This window comes from Cebus imitator, unplaced genomic scaffold (assembly GCF_001604975.1).
Source record: "Cebus imitator isolate Cc_AM_T3 unplaced genomic scaffold, Cebus_imitator-1.0 Scaffold722, whole genome shotgun sequence".
Lineage (NCBI taxonomy): Eukaryota > Metazoa > Chordata > Mammalia > Primates > Cebidae > Cebus > Cebus imitator.
Genome location: NW_016108037.1, coordinates 319737 through 341044, shown reverse-complemented (window position 1 = coordinate 341044; position 21308 = coordinate 319737). Strand labels below are relative to the sequence as shown.

At 51.5% G+C, this 21308-nt stretch overlaps 2 protein-coding genes across 2 annotated transcripts in view; both read right to left on the bottom strand.

The window, feature by feature from the left end:
* The window catches only part of FOXRED2 (FAD dependent oxidoreductase domain containing 2), a 16128-nt gene extending 5678 nt beyond the window's left edge, over positions 1–10450 (bottom strand). Inside the window, exons 1-6 of the mRNA XM_037735076.1 lie at positions 9467–10450; positions 6672–6923; positions 6256–6525; positions 5285–5451; positions 3735–3900; positions 1297–1650 (exon numbers count right to left, since the gene is read on the bottom strand). Coding sequence (XP_037591004.1) covers positions 1297–1650; positions 3735–3900; positions 5285–5451; positions 6256–6525; positions 6672–6923; positions 9467–9993 — 1736 coding nt within the window. The 5' untranslated portion in view covers positions 9994–10450. The remainder of the gene's footprint in view (positions 1–1296; positions 1651–3734; positions 3901–5284; positions 5452–6255; positions 6526–6671; positions 6924–9466) is intronic.
* Positions 10451–14489: 4039 nt separating this feature from the next.
* Positions 14490–21308, bottom strand: part of EIF3D (eukaryotic translation initiation factor 3 subunit D) — a 16218-nt gene continuing 9399 nt past the window's right edge. The window contains exons 10-15 of the mRNA XM_017519026.2: positions 19982–20112; positions 19384–19469; positions 19159–19288; positions 15620–15762; positions 15038–15321; positions 14490–14630 (exon numbers count right to left, since the gene is read on the bottom strand). Coding sequence (XP_017374515.1) covers positions 14617–14630; positions 15038–15321; positions 15620–15762; positions 19159–19288; positions 19384–19469; positions 19982–20112 — 788 coding nt within the window. The 3' untranslated portion in view covers positions 14490–14616. The remainder of the gene's footprint in view (positions 14631–15037; positions 15322–15619; positions 15763–19158; positions 19289–19383; positions 19470–19981; positions 20113–21308) is intronic.

The following is a 21308-nucleotide window of genomic DNA, read 5'->3' as shown; positions in this document are numbered from 1 at the left end:
GGTTTCACCATGTTGACCAGGATGGTCTCGATCTCTTGACCTTGTGATCCACCCGCCTTGGCCTCCCAAAGTGCTGGGATTACAGGCTTGAGCCACCGCGCCCGGCCTGGTTCAAGCGATTCTTATGCCTCAGCCTCCAGAGTAGCTGGGACTACAGGTGCATGCCACTATGCCCAGCTCATTTTTTACATTTTTAGTAGAGACGAGGTTTCTGTTGGCCAGGCTGGTCTCAAACTCCTGACCTCAGGTGATCCACTTGACTCAGCCTCCCTAAGTGCTGGGATTACAGGTGTGAACCCCCGCACCTGGCCCTGGCTGCTTTCAAGCTGGCCTTTCTGTGAGAAGACTGAGAGGCCCTGTGTTGACAGAGGTCTCAGCAGTCATCTAGTTCAGCTTTCTCCTGGTGTGGGCTCCCTTCTGTAGTGTCCTAGTCAGGCGGCCATCAAGTCATGACTTGGCCATTGCTGTTTTGGGAAACCTGACTTTGGAGGTGGCCAATTCCACCGCTGAACAGCTTTCACTCTTGACTACAGATGTGCACCACTACGCCAGGCTAATTTTTGTATTTTTAGCGGAGGCAGGGTTTCACCATGTTGGCCAGGATGGTCTCGATCTCTCGACCTCGTGATCCACCTGCCTTGGCCTCCCAGAGTGCTGGGATTACAGGCGTGACCCATCATGCCCGGCCAGCGTTCACTCTTAGTGCCTCCTTTTACTGACCGCAGACCTGCATCCCTGTCACTGCCACCTGCTGACACATCTTCTGCCTTTGGAAACAACCCCTGTTGAAACCAGCCTCTTCCACCTGACTGCCCTTCAAGCTCTGAAGCAGGAGTCCTGTTCCTGAGGTTGTCCATTTATCGGCAGCCACTCTGTGCCCGCACCGGGCTGGCATTCTGTGTATGCTGTTAGATTTAACCTCATGAAACCCTGCAAGGAAGATACTGTTGCAATCCCCATTTTATAGAGGGGGAGGTTGAGGCTCAGAGAGGTTAAGTAATGGTTCAAGGCCACACAGTAACAAAAGGACAGGCCTGGGAATTTCACCCAGCTTCTCAGTACCATGTTAACCAGCTCCAGTTCCTTCTACTCTTCAGAAGCCTCCTGCGCCACCATGGTCAGTTTCCTCTAGAGACCTGCAGCGGGGCCGTGTCCTTGTTACTATGTGGTGACTGGTGGAAAGCATGACACTCCCGTGTGGCCTGTGCCGGCCACGGTATGTGCCAGAGTCTGGAAGCATCATTTATCTTTCTCAGACCTTCTGCCCTGATTCATCTCTAGGCAGAGCTCCCCAGCCGTCCCCCCTGGCAGGTGAGCGTGTGTGTAAAGGTTTCAGAGTGGGTGACAACCCTGCGGACGGAGAGGTCTGAGCAGCCAGCAGGTCGGGGGAGGGCGGAGACGCGCTCACCAGTGGGGAGGTGTCTGTAGTAGTAGATGACGGGATGGAGGAAGTTGGACTGCCAGGCATCTTCCGTTTGCCCCACAGACCGGTTATCAAAAAAGACGTCCTTGTCGGGGCCAGAGAAATTTCTGCCATATTCCATGATGATGACGAAGAGCCCGTGCTGTGCCTTCCTCCCCGTGAGCATCTCCAGCTGGGCCACCATCTGTAGGGGGAACTCCTCCAGGTACTCAAAGGCGGTGGCATTCCTAGGAGAATGGCAGTGCGGGGGAGGCCCTCAGTGCCACGGCAGGGGTGAGGGGTGTGGAGGGCGGGTGAGCATGCATGTGTGCGCGCACGTCACCCCTCTAAGGGTGTCAGTCAACTAGTGCACACCTCACTTGACATTACTGTTTCAGCTCGGCTCTCACATGTGGGGTAGAGTCCAGAAAATTCCATGTGACTTGGATGGGATATCTGGGGAAAGAGTGTCCCAGGCAGAGAGAACCGTCAGGAAAAAGCCCTGAGGCGTGTGTGAGCACCTTGTGTTCAAGGAACAGAAGAGGCCGACGTGGCTGAGGGGAGTGAACGAGAGGCAGGGGGCAGGAGATGGGGTCAGAGGACTGAGAGGTCAGGTGAGGGAGGGCAGTGCCTCCCGTAACGAGACACAAGGGGTGGTCTGGTCTGAGAGGTGATGCTGCTGGTCGCTGGGGAGGACTGAATAGAACTGGGATCAACGTACCTCAGGTTGCTTTTTTTTTTTTTTTTAGACGGAGTTTTGCTCTAGTTGCCCAGGCTGGAGCACAATGGCACGATCTCAGCTTACCGCAACCTCCGCCTCCCGGGTTCGAGCAATTCTCCTGCCTCAGTCTCTCCAGTAGCTGGGATTACAGGCATGCGCCACCGTACCCAGCTAATTTTTTGTGTTTTTAGTAGAGACGGGGTTTCTCCATGTTGATCAGGCTGATCTTGAATTCCTGACCTCAGGTGATCCACCTGCCTCAGCCTCCCAAAGTGCTGGGATTACAGGCATGAGCCACCGTGCCCGGCCATGTCTCAGGTTTCTAAGGACCACTCTGGTTACCTTGCTGAGAACAGACCACAGGCTAAGTGGGGCAGCTGTGGTATGGGTGCAGGTGACAGAGCCTGGTAATTGGGACTGAGGTGGTGGTGGTGGAGCAGGTGGGAGCCAGCTGGGTTCCAGGCATCATCTGAAGGAAGAGGTGACAGGACTTGCCCACAGTCTGCATGTAGGGTGTCATTTGAGACAGGGGTGCTGGGCATGGTGACTCACACTTGTAATCCCAGCACTTTGGGAGGCCAAGGTGGGTGGATCACCTGAGGTCAGGAGTTTGAGACCAGCCTGGCCAACGTGGTGAAACCCTGTCTTTACTAAAATTAGCTGGGCATGGTAGCATGCGCCTGTAATCCCAGCCACTTGGGAGGCTGAAGCAAGAGAACTGCTTGAACCTGGGAGGCAGAGGCTGCAGTGAGCCAAGATCGTGCCAGTGTACTCCAGCCTGGGTAAGACAGAGCGAGACTCTGAGTAAAAAAAAAAAAAAATTAGCCAGGCATGGTGGCAGGTGCCTGTAATCCCAGCTACTTGGGAGGCTGAGGTAGGAGAATTACTTGAACCTAGGAGGCAGATGTTGCAGTGAACTGAGATCGTGCCACTGTACTCCAGCCTGGGTGACAGAGCGAGACTCTGTCTTAAAAAAAAGACAGGTGCAGGGGCATGGAGGGTGACTGGAGGGTTTTGTGCAGAGCTCGGCTGTGCTACCTGCATGTCCCTGAACTTGATGTGCTGCGGCACGCCCTGCCTTTGGATCGGGCTGTTCCCCAACTGAAGGCTGCTCCCCTACGTCTCCCCGCCACCTGTCTCCCCCGTCCCTCATCCCTCTGCACTCTTTCCTTCTCAGGAATTGTCCATTCTCTGGGATCTGCCACTTATCACTAAATTGATTCCAACGATGGTGGCCGCCGAGGCCCGGCCTGAGGGAGCTCTGAGATCCACACGGCTGGCTCTCACTACTGCTCATCCACGTGGTGCCAGACACTTTCCATGAGTGACCTTTACTCCTTCCTTCACTGCTGCAAGGCAGGCACAATTATCCCCATTTTGCAGATGAGGAAGAAAGGCTCAGAAAGGCTCATTCATGTGCCCATGGCCACTCATAGGGCTGTCTGTATAGTTGACGTCACCGTATTGCCCCAGAACAGACATCTTTCCCCCTGCAACTTTCATCTTAGGAAGGAACCAGGCACCCCATAGCTGGAATAGGAAGAGAAGCGCTATGGCGGGTATCGGTGGGAAGCTGGGTTGAGGGGAGTGGGGTGGGGACGGGCTACTCACTCCTTCAACAGGATGACATCGGCCAGCACACCGAACATCTGGTAGAGCCCAGAAGCCTCATTCACACGCCGCACGATGGAGCTGGTCAGCTGTGTGATGGGGAGCTCGGTGGCCGGCCAGGCGATGCCGTGATGGCGGTGCTCCAGGAGCCGGTGAACAGCACGTGCTGGAACGGCCGGAGGGAGGAAGAACAGCACGCTGCGCTTACGATTTTATCTCTGGTCACCAGGAGGGATACCCAGGCCTCATCAACCACTTAGAACACCATACACACTGGTCTGCATGGCCCAGAGCAAATGTGTAGGCGGTGAACACGCAGGGAGGAGATGGCTGATGCCTTTAGAGCAGGGCCAACAGGAATTTTCTGCAAAGGGCCAGACACTCCATATTCTCTGCTTTGTGGGCCACACACTACTCAGTGACCGGCTCAATTCTGCTCCTAGTGTAAAAGCAGCCAAGACAACAGGCAAAGGAGTAAGCACGGCTGGATTTGGTCTATAGGCCAGAGTCTGTCCGCCCGCTTCAGGCCTTCAGCACGTGGGAGTCCCACCAGCCCTACTGCACACAAGGAATGTCAAGTTCCACATGAAGTCTTCCTCAGAAACCTTTCCCCCTTCACAGCCCTGTTTCCATCAGAGACTCCCATATGGAAATCTTTGATTTCTCCCTCTCTTTCACAGCCTTAAATCCAGCCATCTTTAAGTTTTTCTTTCTTGTTTTTTTTTTTTTGTTTTTTTTTGAGACGGAGTTTCGCTCTTGTTGCTCAGGCTGGAATGCAATGGCACGATCTCAGCTTACTGCAACCTCTGCCCCCAGGTTCAAGCGATTCTCCTGCTTCAGCCTCCTGAGTAGCTGGGATTACAGGCATGTACCACCACACCAGGCTACTAAGTTCTTTTTAAAAATATTTTTTATTTAATTTTTTTTAGACAGGGTTTTGTTCTGTCACCCAGGCTGGAGTGCAGTGGTGCGATCTCGACTCACTGCGACCTCTGCCTCCCGGGTTCAAGTGATTCTCTTGCCTTAGCCTCCTGAGTAGCTGGGATTACAGGCACATGCCACCGCGCCTAAGTTTTTGTAATTTTAGTAGAGACGGGGTTTTGCCATATTGGTCAGGCTGATCTCTAACTCCTGATCTTGTGATCCGCCCATCTTGGCCTCTTAAAGTGCTAGGATTACAGGCGTGAGCCCTGACACCTGGCCTACACTTGATTATATTTTATTTTTGAGACAGGGTTTTGCTCTGTCGCCCAGGCTGGACTGCAGTAGCATCAAGATGGGTCACTGCAACCTTGTATTCCTGGACTCAAGGGATCCTCCTGCCTCAGCCTCCCAAGTAGCTAGGACTACAGGCGTGGACCTTTACACTTTATCTGATACTTTTCTAGACATGTCTTCAGACCACAAAAACCTGTTGTCCCCTCCCCAAGACAGTTTATGACCATGATTAGCAATCCCTTGATGCTTCTGGACGTAGGAGTACATTTATAAGCCCTGGGATGCTGAAAGTGGTTCCATCTGGGGACAGTGGCCTTCTCAGCTGGGCTCACCTGTGTATCGGAATCCGTGGATGAAGCCCCCAGCAGATTTCCGGTAGTCTACCGAATGGCTGGCGGTACCCAGGACAAACAGACCCCGGCTTCCTTTGGATTCGTAGCTAGCTCGGATCAGTGGGTACTTCTTGCCAAATGCATTTCCCGAGTTAAGTCTGAGGGACCTGTCAGTGGAAAAGGCTGTTCGTGAAAATAGCTGCTATGTAGGAGGCACTTATTTATTTATTTGAGACAAAGTTTTGCTCTTGTCGCCCAGGCTGGAGTGCAATGGGGTGATCTTGGCTCACTGCAACCTCCGCCTCCTGAGTTCAAGTGATTCTCCTGCCTCAGCCTCCTGAGTAGCTGGGATTACAGACATCTGCCATCAAGCCCAGCTAATTTTTGTATTTTTAGCAGAGACGGGGTTTCACTGTGTTGGCCAGGCTGGTCTCGAACTCCTGACCTCAAGTGATCCGCCTGCCTCAGCCTCCCAAAGTGCTGGGATTACAGGCGTGAGCCACAGCACCTGGCCTCCAAGCACGTTCTTATGTTAATCCTCACAATAACCATATGAGAAAGAAACTATGAATCCCATTTGAGAGAGGAGGATGCTGGGCCACAGCATGGTGAAATAACTTTCACCGAGCTCACAGATTTGTCAAACAGACCTCAGGACAACCCAACACCTGTGATCTGCCACTATGCCACATGTCTGTCTGGGCTGGCCTTTCCATCTCACAGGTGGAGGCTCCCAGTGCTGATAAAGACCTGTTGCTGCTGCTCCAGGACCAAAGGCTTTAGGGGCACCTGGGACCCTCAATGGTCAGAGAGCTCACGTCCTGGAGAGAAATCAGGCAGCACTCACATCCGTTCTTAGGGTGCTGTCCCGAGAGCCCTGCCGCCAGCCTACTAAACAGCCACTCTGTTCCCCTAGGGAGGGGTCAGGAGGGTTTGCTAGGCGATCCCACTTGCTCCCGTATGGAACTTACTTATTGAAAATGGAGAAGTCAAAGTTCCAGCCCAGGCAGCGGATGACCCGATCATAGGGCACGCGCATGGCAAAGTTGTCGTTGTCGTCCTGGGGGAGGGTGATGGAGTCGGTACTCTGGTTGGTGCCGGCTTCTTCCAGGAAGAATTTCAGGGTGACATGGAACTTGCCTTTGCTGTCCTTCAGGATGGCCAGATCCGTCAGGTCAGACTCGAGCAGGCCGTCCAGGGACTTCAGCTGGTAGGTATCCAGCAGGCCATTGTTGATGGCTCTGGGCCCACAGAAAATGCAGCAACAGAGACTCAGAGGAAGGGTGGACAGGGCAGCTGGGGTCAGGAAGGGCAGGGGAGGGGTGGGGAGGCTCTTTGCACACGCTGGGCTCCCAGCACAGCACACACATGCAGGGATGGGGCCTACCTGAGGTCTCCAACATAGTGGGTAGCCCAGGACAGCCGGACCCGGGAGCGGCTCAGCATGTGGATAAAGTTTGTGACACCCAAGATGTTGTCTGCTGTCTCAAAGGCCGAGTTCCCACGGCCCAGGATCAGCACATTCTGGCCTACGAAGTCCTCAGGGTCCACAGACACAGACTCATAGCCCTCCACGTATTCAGAGCCAGGGAAGTCGACCTGGTTGGGGACTGATAAACCAGTGGCTACAAGGAGGACGCTGCAGGTGGGATAGAGGAAAGATGGCTTAGTCTCTCAGCTGCAGGACCGCTCAGTGAAAACCACGCCCTGGACCCACCTGCCCATCCGCCTCGCTCCAACTCTTGGCCCCTAAAATGCAACAGGACGTTCATTCATTCATTTGTTCATTCATTTGTTTACTGCCTCATTCCGGTGCGCTTGAGAGACTCTGACCTTGTCTCTCTCTGAGCTCACAGTATTTTCCCTAGCACTGTACCGGGGGTTAATTCTGCTCTGTGACAGAGGAGAAGGTGATGCTATGAGAAATGGAGAATTCAGCCGGGCGCGGTGGTTCACGCCTGTAATCCCAGCACTTTGCGAGGCTGAGGCGGGCGGATCACCTGAGGTCAGGAGTTCGAGACCAGCCTGACCAATATGGTGAAACCCCGTCTTTAAAAAGAAAAAATAAGAGAAATGGAGAATTCACCTAACTTTGCACACAGCAGTCAGACCAGGTATCACCCTTGGTGATAAAGCCTGACATTCTACTTTCCCCTTTCTGACTTCTCTGACGGATGCATCTATCTACTGAGCAGTAATTCTGTACCAGGTCCTATACTAAGTGTATCTATGTACCATCTTACTCCTCCAAGCAACCTGGAGGCGGTACGTGTCCTACGTTACAGGTGAGGAGACACAGGCCCTGCAGGCCCATGGCTTCAAAGCTCCTAGAGGCAGCAGAACCAGAATCTAAACACAAATAGGCCTGATTCCAAAGTCTTGCTCCTTCCATTGGCAAGGATCACCATCCAGGGGAAGGCAGCTGGGGACCTGCATCCTGCTGGCCTGCACAAGAATGCTTTGATCACAGGGTGGTTTCAAAAACAGAATCAGAGGCTGGGTACGGTGGCTCAGACCTGTCATCCCAGCAGTTTGGGAGGCTGAGGTGGGTGGATCTTCTGAGGTCAGGAGTTTGAGACAAGCCTGGCCAACATGGTGAACCCCGTCTCTACTAAAAATACAGAGATTAGCTGGGTGCAGTGGCAGGCGCCTATAATCCCAGCTATTTGGAAGGCTGAGAGAGGAGAATCCCTTGAACCTGGGAAGCAGAGGTTGCAGTGAGCTGAGATTGCACCACTGGACTCCAGCCTGGGCAACAAGAGCAAAACTATGCCTTAAAAAAAGAATCGAGCCGCCTTCTTCTTCTTCTTTTTTTTTTTTTGTTGTTGTTGAGATAGGGTCTTGTTCTGTCACCCAGGCTGCAATTCAGTAGCTTGATCATGGCTCATTGTAGCCTCAACCTTCTGGGCTCAAGTGATTCTCCCATCTCAGCCTTCTGAGTAGCTGGCCATGGCAACATGCTGCCTAAAAATATAAGAGTGCAAATCAGTGCAACCCTACTTTCCTTGGGCTGTAGTGGGCAAAGAGCAGGGTTGGGCCTCCGGTAACAGGCGGGAGAGGGTGATCTCTGGTTGAGTGTCTGGCTGGAGGCAGGTCCTGGGCAGATGGCCAGGAAGGGAGAGGCAGTGTGGTGCAGCAGAGAGAACATAGCCTTTGGAGCCAGGAAGATGGGAGCCCAATTTGCAGCTCTACCACTTAGCTGTGTGACACGGAACCAGGGACTCAACTTCTCTGAGCCTCTGTTCTTCATCTGCAAAATGAGGATTCCCCATAGGGGCCCCGTGAAGATTAGGCAAGTTTGGGGATGTCTGCACAACATGAAGCTGTCTCCCAAGCCAAAGAAAGCAAATTCGGATTGCTGGAGCACTGCCTGTTGGGCCTCCCGCTCTGGTTCAGTTCTGAAATCCTGCTGGGCCGGTCTGGAGACGTTCCACCCAGCACTTTTGGAATGTATTTTAGTCCAGGAGAGTAGTCAAGGAGAGTTCTGTGGGTACCTAAGGTGTGCTTACGTTGAATACTTTACCCAGTGCTGCAGCATGACACTGAATATGAAGATATTAGACTGACAGATCCTGGAGGGAAGAAACTGTTATCCTTTGCCTAACATATCTGACTACAATTTTTTTTAAAGGACACACTGGGGAAATGATTGCTGAGCTGAACCTCTTAGCTCTGAGTTTCAGTGGGAATGAGGAGTGGTAGAAATACCCTTCTTCGGCCAGGCACGATGGCTCCCGCCTGTAATTACAGCACTTTGGGAGGCCAAGGGGGGCAGATCACTTGAGGTCAGGAGTTCGATACCAGCCTGGTCAACATGGTGAAACCCCCCATCTCCACCAAAAATATAAAAAATGAGCCAGGTGTGGTGGTGTGCGCCTGTAATTCCAGGTACTTGGGAGGCTGAGGCAGGAGAGTCGCTTGAACCAGGGAGACGGAGGTTGCGGTGAGCTGAGATCCTGCTACCACACTCCAGCCTGGGCGACAGAGTCAGACTCAGTCTCAAAAAATAAAATAATCAAAGGTCAGTTTCTGAAAAAATAAATAAAATAAACGAAAATATAAAAAAAGAAATACCTTTTTTCTTCCATTCCTCCTACACCTACTGGCCAACCAAGGTGTGTGGTTGGTTCGGGTGGGGAAGGTCCCAGCTTCCGTGCAGGTGAGCTCTGGCACTGGCCTTACCTGCACTGGTGCACCTGGCCTTTCTGGTCGGTCAGGATGAAGTAGTGGCCATTCCAGGCCCGTTGGTCCTTGTCCAGAGTGACGTGGGTGATGGTGGTGTTGTACAGGACACGGAGCCCCAGCGTGTCCGTGAAGTCGCCCAAGTAGCGCACCATGTCGTGGGCGTCAGGGAAGTAGGCACGCGAGTAGTGTCTGAAGAGCAACCGGGGGTCGTGGCTGAGCAGAGAGTTCCAGTCGTGGCGCAGGTTGAACTCGGAGTTGGCGTTGCCCGTGTACCGCTTGTTGATGCTGATGAGCTTGCGGTGCCGCGGGTAGCGCGTGAAGAAGCTGCCGGGTCTCTGGGTGCGCTCGAACACTGCGTAGTCGCGTCCGGCGCGCTGCAAGAAGTAGGCCATCTGCAGGCCCGCGGGCCCAGCGCCCAGGACGCAGTAGTCCCGGTGCGTGGGCACTGACAGCGCCGGGTGCAGGGCGATGACCAGGAGCAGCCCCGGGGAGCTCCACAGTGGGGCCAGGGCAGAGAGGCCCATCCTGCGGCAGACCAGAGGGGTTAGGCCTTGCTTCGGGAAGGCAGGGAAACACGAGGCCAGGAAAGAGGCGGGGGCCGGCGGGAGCTCTCACCGCAGTCTAGGGCAGGGTCAGGCCCAGAAGCCGCCTTCCTCAGAGCTCATTTGCCCGACTCCACCGTTTCAAGCTGGGACCTGGGGCTCCCCGGAATCATGAACCCCTCCATCTCATCTCCTTCAGGGTCTCCTTCCCCAGGGGTGCCAGCTCCCCGCATATGAACGTGGTAACCTCCACCCTGGGGAAGGAAAGGGTGCTCCCCAATTTTCTCCCAATTTGAGGGTGCCCAATACCCTCTTGGGCCCCCCCCCCAGGTTGGACCTTCCAGAGGTGCAGTTCGACTTGGTCACGCCCCAGCGCTCGGGCTAGAGCCTGAAGGGGGTGCGGCTTGTGTGCGCCCCGCCCCCGGCCAGGATCCACTGGCCCCCCGGCTGTTCGGCCACGTGACATGGATGCCCCCCAAACACACCTGTCGCCAGTCCGCGTGCGCTTTGCTAGCTGCTGCCCACGCCTGCCGGTGCCCACGCCCGCAGCTCCCGCCTCCTCGCCGCCTGCCGACCCCTGAGAAGCGCGCGAACCTCCCAGCAACTCCGACTGCAGTCAGTTGCCGAGTGGGGCCGCTGTCGGCTAGCGGGCGCCGCGGCGGCCCCGCCCCTCGCGCCCGGACCAATGGCAGGGGGCGGAGTCACGTGCGCGACGCGCGTCACGCTGGGACCGGCTGGCAGGCCGCAGGCTCCAAACCTGGCGCTGAACAGGCACGCACGTGCTGCGCGCGGTTCTCCAGGGGCTGGTGGAGAGGCCTGGGGCTGGCGCGCACTGGCGACCGTGGAAAGGCTGGAGATCCGGGTTGGGGCACTGGGTCCTTTTTAAAATGTGCCTCTCTACACGGGGGCGTGGGGATCACGTGATCTTTGGAGAAAATTCCAGTTCTCATATTCCATGAATGTAGGCAAACAATAAAACTAGTTGCCCTATCCAGTTTTGTGGGACTGCAGACCAGGGAGGTGGAGCCAGGATAAGCTAATTAACAAGCGTTTGCTACGCTGACTCAGTGTACTGTTTACTAAGTAACATACACGACTGTCTTGATCTTCCACCCAACAGCAGAGGTGGGCAAGGGATTGTTTCCGACATTTGGGAGCTGACTGGCCAAAGGGAGACTTAGAGATGAAGGAATATGATTATAATCACAGGAAGTAGAGCCTGGAATTAAAACTCAGTGGAGGGAAGATAAATGGCAGGAGGGAGATGACATGAACTGGATGATCAAGGTTGGCTTCCCAGGGGTGGCATGTGGCCCCTGCATGAGATTTACATAGGAAGAAATATGAGGTCAGTGTAGGAACCTTCAAAGTCCAGTGAAATGGCGCTGAGTGTTCTTGTGGGAAGGGCAGGTGGAAAGAACGGCGATCTTGCAGCTTTGCATGGCTGGAGATTCTTTAATTAAAAATCGTATCCGAGACTCCCTGGAAAAACTTCCATGACCTCTCAGGCCAAAGTTCATACCAATGTCATTTATTTTCTTCAGTCTGTATCAACATCAGAGAAAAGCTTCTTCAGAGCAGAAGTTGTTCAGTATCTGACATACACAAGTTCCACAGTAAGCATTTGTTGAATAAGCATTGTAACCAGAGAGGCTAGGCAAAATACTCTGCCAAAAATAAGTAGGGATGTCTATTTCTTTTTAAGACAGTCTTACTGTCACCAGGCTGGAGTACAGTGACACAATCATGGCTCACTGCAGCCCTGACCGCCTAAGGTTTAAGTGATCCAGCTGCCTTGGCCTCCCAAAGTGCTAGGATTGCAAGGGTGGGCCATGACACCTGGACAATTTTTCAAAAAAAATTTTAGTGGGCAGAGTAGATGTATAATTTATGGGGCATATGAGATGTTTTGATACAGTTATGCAATTTGGGGATGTCTGCTTCTTGGTGGTTGTGAAGATTATGAGAATGGGTGCTGGCAAAAAGTTCCTAAACTGGTGGCTGGTCTTACTTGGTGAATGCAGTAGTGGGAAATTAAACAGAATTCGTAAAGTATGGCAGGGCCCTAAGACTAGGCTGAACCTAGATTATAGGCAACAGGATGCAACTGGGAGTTTCTGAATGCAGGATTACTGCAGCAGTCAACTTGGTAACCCCATGCAGGACAGATAAATGCAGAGGAAAGTATTTTTAGAGAATAAGCCTGAGTCACTTCCACTTGCTTTTCTGTTAATCCTGTTGGAGTGGGCCATGGGTTTGCAAGAGGCAATTTGGTGAACACTGGTCCAACCTGGAAACCTCTGGCACTAGCAACACCACTTTAATCTGTTTTTAAACACGGTATTCACAATGAAAACTCCCCATGTACACTTCTCTCCACTGCTTCTAGAACAGTTCAAGAAATCTTTTGCTTCCTTTCTGAGGGTCGATTCTTTTCATTAAAATTAGTTTCAGTGTTTTTTTCATGCTTTTTTTTTTTTTTAAACAGAAACACACACACACAAATACCTGTAACTTTAGAAATGCTGAGCTTTGGGCCGGGCTCGGTGGCTCACGCCTGTCATCCCAGCACTTTGGGAGGCCAAGGTGGGTGGATCACCTGAGGTCAGGAGTTCAAGACCAGCCTGGTCAACAGGCTGAAACCTCATCTCTACTAAATATACAAAAATTAGCTGGGTGTGGTGGTAAGCATCTGTAATCTCAGCTACTCGGGAGGCTGGGGCAGGAGAATTGCTTGAACCCAGGAGGGGGAGGATGCAGTGAGCTGAGATTGCACCATTGCACTCTAGCCTGGGTCACAGAGTGAAACTCTTGTCTCAAAACAAAACAAAACAAAGAAATGCTGAGCTTTTTTTGAGACAACCTCTGTCACCTAGTCTGGAGAGCAGTGGTGTGATCTCGGTTCACTGCAACCTCCACCTCCTTGGTTCAAGTAATTCTATGGCCTCAGCCTCTCGAGTAGCTGGAATTACAAGCGGGGTTTTTTTTTTTTTGAGCTGGAGTCTCACTCGCTCTGTTGCCCAGGCTGGAGTACAGTAGCGCAATCTTGGTTTACTGCAACCTCCACCTCTCAGGTTCAAGCAATTCTCTTGCCTCAGCTTCTTGAGTAGCTATGATTACAAGCACCTGCCACCACCCCTGGTTAATTATTTTGTATTTTTAGTAGAGACGGCGTTTCACCATATTGGCCAGGCTGGTCTCAAACGCCTGACCTTGTGATCAGCCCCCTCTGCCTCCTAAAGTGTTGGGATTACAGGCGTGAGCTACAGCGCCTGGCTGCCTGGCTAATTTTTGTAGTTTTAGTAGAGACGGAGTTTTGCTATGTTGCTCAGGCTGGTCTTAAACTCCTGACCTTAGGTGATCTGCCTGCCTCAGCCTCCCAAAGTGTTGGGATTACAGGAATGAGCCACTGCACCTGGCCTTTTTTTTTTTTTTTTTGGGATAAAGCGTCTCCTTCTGTCACTCAGGCTGGAGTGTAGTGGTGTGATCATCGCTCACTGCAGTCTTACTCCTGGGCTCAAACAATCCCACCTCAGGCTCCTGAGTAGCTGGGACCACAGGTGGAAGCACTATGAATAGCTAATATTTTATTTTTGAAGAGACAGTCCCTGTTCTCCTTATGTTACCCAGGCTGGTCTCAAACTCCTGAGCTAAACTGATCCTTCTGCCTCAGCTTCCCAAAGTGTTGGGATTAGAGGCTTCAGCCACCACGCCCAGCTGTTTCCCCACCTCTATAATATGATGGTATTACTCCTGCCGGCATCACAGCTCTGCATGAGGCTTAGCTACTACAGAAAGCTCAGCATAATACTTGACAGGGTAATTACTCCGTAAAGTGTCCAGAACAGAACAGTGTCCACTTAAGTTTACATATCCTGGCCAGGCGCGGTGGCTCACGCCTGTAATCCCAGCACTTTGGGAGGCTGAGGTGGGTGGACTGCTTGAGGTCAGGAGTTCGGGACCAGCTTGCCCAATATGGTGAAACCCTATTTCTACTAAAAATACAAAAATTGGCCGGGCATGGGAGTGTGCTTGCAGTCCCAGCTACTCAGGAGGCTGAGGCAGGAGAACTGCTTGAACCCGGGAGGTGGAGGTTGCAGTGACCTGAGATCGTGCCACTGCACTCCAGCCTGGGAAAGAGAGTGACACTCCATCTCAAGCAAACAAAAAGTCAACTTACAAGCCGTTACAGTCATTAGCCATGATTGGACATCCATCAAGCTCCCCGCGGCAGCCTCCCTTACCGCAGCAGCCCACCTCATCCATGCTCTGCTTCCTCTGCACTCCAGCTCTCCAAAAGCAACAGCCGGCTCTCGCACGTGGCCAGCAGGCACTCCTGCTTGTGGAAATGGGCTTCTTATAACAAATGACGACACCCAGACTCTGAATTCCAGATGGAAATTGCTGGATCTCATCCGCACTCTGCGAGGAATCTTTGAAGAAAGGACTGGAAATTGTACTGCAGGCATACGATGAGGGAGACTAAACATGTATATTTTATTTCATCTGCTACACGTCAGAGAGCAAGTTAGACAACATTCCACTACACATCAAAGGCCCTCGAAGTCTGGGTGGAAGGACAAACTCCGGCTCCACATCACTGGTTTAAGTTTCTTCCTCTGAAAGACAAAAAAATGTAAGAGAAATGAGCCAGGTTGTGTGATATGACATTCACTTTCCTTCAGTCACCAGCTGGTGGAGCAGGAGAGACAACTTTGAGGCTGTATAACTAACCCGGAGCGGACCTTTTCCCTCTAGACCACGGGCTTCCATCAGGGACTTGCATCATCTTTCTCCACCTCTGGTGCAATCCGGCCACTTCTCTAAAACACCACTATCCTCCCCAACCACTTAATGTGACTGAAGGCTCCGGAAGAAGCTCTTGGAGCCAAAGTGAATGCTTCTTCATACGTAAGCCTCAGATTTCTCAGTTTTTATCAAGGTTAAAGATCACTATGGCCACAGAGCTTGCTCCCTCGCTAGCTCACAGACCACTCTAGACCTCAGAAAGTGGGTTGCTGCACACCTTCTTCTTCCTCTTCCTCTTCCTCCTCTTCCTCCTCATCTTCATCAGAGCTGAAGGTGCCATCGGGGAGGCTGTAGACGCGGATGACCTGTTTGTTGGGGTCCTTGAGGATGAGGTATTTGCCCTCCTCCAGCTTCATGCAGATGTCGATGACGCAGCGCAGGATGCCCCAGGCGTTCTCCACGCTCAGATTAATCTGGCTGGCAAACTCATTAGGCTTGAATTGCTGGGTACCCAGGATGACGTGGCGTGAGGAGTCTTTCACATGGTACCGAGACACATAACTAATGGGGGAAGGGATATCAGTGGTCAGAGCAAGGCGGCACAGAGACAGCAACACTTGGGCTCAAATGTCAATTAAATGGTGATACCTGGTCCACTGCTATTTTCAAGGGAAATGGAAAACTCAGTCTCTGGCTCAGTTCTGGATTTCACTGACGCCAGTGCCTGGTTCAGGACTCGACTGAGCATGCCTGTTGTTTGCCAATCAGTTTTCCAGTACATGGGGAGGGGAGGGTCACCTCTCTACCCAGAGCCTTCCTTTCACAAGATCAGCCCCCAGCTCCTGCACAGGAATCTCACCCAAGCTTGAGGTACTCAGATCCAGCCAGCAAAGCACAGCAGGTCCACCGGGCCAGCTTGTAGCTGTTGTTCTTCAGCTCTGTGGCAATGACGGCCCCTCGCTGAGAGTCCAGCTTCTGACGCCAGTCAACGCCATTACAGTGCTGTAGGAGAGCCCCAGTTAGAGAAGCAGAAGCGAGCTCCAAACGCCCAAGGTGCAGGGACCTCCTCTGGCAGAGAAGGAACTCCCCAGTCGGCTTGCTTAGAAAGTGGGTAGGTACCCACCAAACCAGGCTGTTATTATTCAAGGGACAAAGACATAGTCCCTTCCCTTGCACACCCTGTCACATAGCAGGCACTCAATGACTTACAATTCCCGTCTTCTAAAAGCTCACCTAGACAGGGAATGATGGACACACGCACATATGCACGCACTTTAGAAGTGCCATATGAACAGCAGAGGCAGTGCTTTACTCTGTGCTGCACAGTAAGGAAGGGCTTCACAGAGGACGTGTAACAGTGAGCCAAGTGGAGAATATGGCAGAAGTGCAGGTGCAGACAGGCGGTCCTGATCTGAGAGGCATGTTGGGATAGGAAAGACAGGCGGGCCTTAGATGAGGGTGGAAGCCTGCAGAGGGTGCAAAGCTGAGCCTGACATTTTACACAAACACACACACAGTAGAAAGGGACCCCAGAGGGATCCTCTTTTCTACCCATATCATTTAGACATGGGAAGTGGGACCCACAGTGAAATGACTGGTCAAAGGTCACAAATAGATAGAGGTTCCCAAATTGTCTTGGTTCATGGAAACCACAGGGCAAAAGAAATACTCAAGAATTCCTTTTATTTAGTTAGGTTCAAACCACATAGTAGTATTCTGACAAGATGTCTCTATGTTTCCCTAAAAAATTTAAAATATCCTGCAGCACCCCTGTGAGTGTGCTGCAGCAGTTTTTTGAGATGGGGTTTCACGATGTCACCTAAGCGCTATCCTCCCACCTCAGCCTCCTGAATAGCTGGGACTATAAGTGCACACCATTGTGTGCAGCTTGCTGAAGCACTTTAAAGAGTCCTTCTACCAATCTGCACTGCTGATGAAGCTGTGTACTGGACAGATGATTGGCAGAGATAAATCAAATATAGAAGCTGGGTGGCGGTAGAGGTCAGTTAGGAGACAAATGCCAAACAGGCATGACGAATGGGGTCCTGAACTAGGGTGATGATGTCAGTGAAATCCAGGACTGAGTCAGAAGACAGCAAAGCCTTCTACTTTGCTAACACTGAAATAGAAGAATGTAAAAAAGAGCTGGAGATGTTGGAGGCTGAGAGCTGAGGTAGGAGAAAGACAATGTTGATGGACAGCTGACCCAGAGGCAATGGTAACACTGAGGACAAACGGAAGGGGAAGGTGTTTTAGCAGAAAAACAATGGGAAGTCTAATAAATTAGAGGAGATCTGAGAAATTATTTTCAAAGAGTTCACAGTTGAAGCTTGGGGTGGGCAGAATTCTAAAGTGACCCCCAGTGACCCTTGCCCTTGCAGAATCTCCTCCCCTTGACTGTGGGCAGAACCTATGGCTAGGATCAAATATCACCCTCATGATTATGCTACCTTTTATGTCAAAAGGGATTGTGCAAATGTAAGGCCCCAAATCAGTTAACCTTAATATACACTACCTGGCTGGGTGTCACCTAACTGTATGAGATTACAGGCATGTGCCACCGTCTGGCTAATTTTGTATTTTTGGTAGAGATGGGGTTTCTACATGTTGGTCAGGCTGGTCTTGAACTCCCGACCTCAGGTGATCCACCCGCCTTGGCCTCCCAACGTGCTGTGATTATAGGCATGAGCTATCATGCCTGGCCTGTATGAGTCTCTTAAATCTAGGTGTAGAGGTCAGAGGCAGAGAAAGTCAGAGACCTGAAGCACGACAATGGGCTTGGAAGTGGCTTTTCTTCCAGAACCTTTAGATGAGAACTCAGTTTTCCTGATACCATGATTTCTGCCTTGTTTGGATTGTGTCCCCATCCAAATCTCTTGCCAAACTATAATCCCCAATGTTGGAGGAGGAGCATGGCAGGAGGGGACTGGATCACGGGGGCGGATTTCCCCCTTTGGTGCTATTCTCATGGTAGATTTCTTGAGAGGTTGGGTTGTTTTAAAGTGTGTAGCAACTTCCGCCTTTCTCCTTCTCCTGCCCTGGCCATGGAAGATGTGCCTGCTTGTCCTTTGCTTTCTGCCACCATGGCAAGTTTCCTGAGGCCTCCACAGCCATGCTTCCGGTAGAGCCTGCAGAACTGTGAGTCAATTAAACCTCTTTATAAATTATTTACTCTCAGGCATTTCTTTATAGCAGTGTGAGAATGGACTAATACAAGAACCAAGCACACAGCCCTGGAATTCTAGCCTACAAAACCGTGAGCTAACAAATCGGCACTGTTAGATCACTAAGTTTCTGTTAATTTGTTATGGAGCAAAAGTAAATCAATACAAAGTTGTGTAACAAAGAGGTACTTATGGCGAAGAGAGCTGTATAGCTGACTCCATTGGGATCAAAAAGGAGGGGTGCCAGCAAAGACGATATACAAAGGGAACAGAGAAATGGCTGAGACAAGAGTCGCACGGTAACACAGAGGGCAAAGCGACAGAGGAACAATGACCCTGAATGCTGTGGGGAGCTCACTGGGAAAAGTCCAAGAAAAGGCCACAGGCCTCAGAGCCAGGTCTCAGCAAACTTTCCAGTGTACTCTGTCAACAGGTGACAGGGTAAGAAACCCCTGGGGGTGAAACTCAGCAGCAGTCCATGCTACTCCCTCGGCTCTAAGGCAGGCTGAACAGTGGCCCTCTGCACTGCATCTCAGACAGACTCATCCAACACAGGCCGGGCCTTGGAGCTGCCTTCCCACAGAGTGCCCTTTAGAGCACCCAAGAGCACTGCCACCTACTTCAACTCCGATGTGGCAGGTAAGGCTGGGTGACTTGAGACAGGATAACGGCCCTCCTACCATGGAGCAAGAGCATGGGGAGGGGAATGGAAGGAGGAGGCAAATCGAAGGAAGCACGTTTCTTTCAAGGTGCCCCTGAAGAGTCAGTTCTGAGCCAGATCTTAGAAGTCGTGAGTTCAAGAAGTGGAGGAACTGGAAAAGTGGTATCAAAAGATTGAAGACAGTCGCTCAGTAAATGAATGAAGAGGTCAGAAAGAAGAGTGGCCAGACTTACAGGAAAACTGCCAACCCAGATAATAGGGAGAGAAAAAACTCAGATACTCAGAGAGCAGAAGCCAACAGGAGGCCACAATGGAACAGAGATGAAGAAAGTACTGGAAGAAGGGAGTTAACCAGTTCCTCTGTAAAAATAAGCAGAAAAGTTCGTAACACTTAGCATAGTTCTACACACACACAGTCATGAGGAAAAAACTCACAAGGCAAAAAACATCTAAGCAGCTCTCTAAGTAATGAAAGGGAAAAGAAAAAGTTTACACAAACTAGCCTGTGCTAACAGGCACTGCAGGGAATAGAGACGTGGTGTCACCAGGAGGGTGACGGAGGTGGCGGCTCACCCTGGAATCCCACTCATTGAGCGTCTTGATGTTGATGAAGGACACTTCCCCGTTGGCTCCAGTCATGACGCCATCGTGCTCGCAACGGACAATGAGGTCAATATCGTCTCCAAGCTTCCACCTGCGGTAACTGCAGCGAAGGAGACTCACGTGGTCACTGGGGATCCTATACAGTAGGGCCCGTGCTCCCATCTGGTCACAATACCCACCAGAGAGGTGACCTACCGGTATGCAACAGAGGCGATTTCATTCTTATCCATGTCATCCTCCACGAATGGGTTTGGGTTGGGGAAGTTGTATCTTTCCTTCCCCTGCAAAAACAACAAAGGTGTCACAAGACAGAGCTAGCTCTGTTGGCAAGGCCAAGGCCAATCAGTCAGACCCAGCACCTCTGCTTGCTTGCAGCAATGGCCAGGTTCCTGGGGCCCTTGATGGGGCTCTGAGCTCGCTGCATGTCTTATGCCTACTTGACCCCTCCCAACTGCTAGCACCTGATGAATTAGGACAATTAGTTAGTAACCATGCCCATCTCTCCTTCATTTTTTGTCATGGCACACGTCACCATTTGATGTAAACAAATTTAGTATTTATTGTTCACTGTGTTTCCTCCTCCACTATAATGAAATTCCGTAAGGGCAGGAACTTTGTGCAAAGTCAGAGAGCCTGACTTCCAAGCCCAGGCATGTAACTCCCCTGCTAAAGGTAGGGACTGCATCTGTCCTGCTCAATCCCACAACCCAGGAGCCTTGCACACAGCAGATGCTCCACAAATAGCAGCTGATTAAGAAAGAATCAATCAATGCCCAGACACTCATTTCCTCACCATTCTCAAGCACTGCTGGGAGAAATTGTGGTTGATGTAGGTTGCCTCCATGGCCAGGTTGCGGGGTGAATTGAAGGAATTACCTTCATCTTGAGGGGGCTCATTGGCAGTCTCACTCACTGTCAGGAGGTCTGCAAAAGCGTGGCACGGTCACTCACCATGCAACAAAGAGTCACTGACAATGTGCGCAGCACGGTGGGGAGATGTGGAGAGGCAAACAACATAGGCCCTTCCTGCAAACGACCGCCTGCTCCTAACGTGGGTCTCCTTGGTGTGGAACACGTAGCAGGGGAGTGGGGCAGGGGCTCCGGGAGAAATCAAGACACTCTTCAACATGAAATTCAACCACACGGTGAGGAAGCTGTCCGCTTTCCATCATTTTGGATCCCTCAAGAGAATGATTTTGTAAGCTTTTGAATAAAGACCTCAGGCTTCGGGCTCAGAATATAAACAGGTTTTTTTTTGTTTTTTTTTTTTTTTTGGGATGGAGTCTTGCTCCGTCACCCAGGTTGGAGTGCAGTGGTACAATCTCGGCTCACTGCAACCTCTGCCTCCTGGGTTCATCAAGCGATTCTCCTGTCTCAACCTCCCGAGTAGCTGGGATTACAGGTGCCCGCCACCACACCTGGCTAATTTTTGTATTTTTAGTAGAGACGGGGTTTTACGATGTTGGCCAGGCTAGTCTTGAACTTCTGACTTCAACTGATTCTTCACCTTGGCCTCCCCAAGTGCCAGGATTATAGGCGTGAGCCACTGTGCCTGGCCTGTTTTGTTAATTTTTGAGTGACATGGTTTTCACTTATGGTGTATAAATACATATATTTATGGCATAAAATATCTATATTAAGCAAAAACTGAAGAAGGTATGCAAGATGGCAAAAGTCAGAAAAGTGCTATTTAAATGAGTAACATTTGGGCCAGGCACGGTGACTCACACCTCTAATCGCAGTACTTTGGGAGGCCAAGGCTGGTGGATCATTTGAGGCCAGGAGTTCGAGACCGGTCTGGCAAACAAGGTAAAACCGTCTCTACTTAAAATACAGAAAGTAGGCCAGGCGCAGTGGCTCATGCCTGTAATCCCAGCACTTTGGGAGGCCAAAGTGGGCAGATCACGAGGTCAGGAGGTACAGACCATCCTGGCCAACATGGTGAAAACCCTATCTCTCCTAAAAATACAAAAATTAACCAGGCATGGTAGTGCATGTGTTAGTTCCAGCCGCTCGGGAGGTTGAGGCAGGACCATCGCTTGAACCTGGGAGGTGGAGGCTGGAGTGAGCAGAGATTGCACCACTGTACTCCAGCCGGGGTGACAGAACGAGACTCTGTC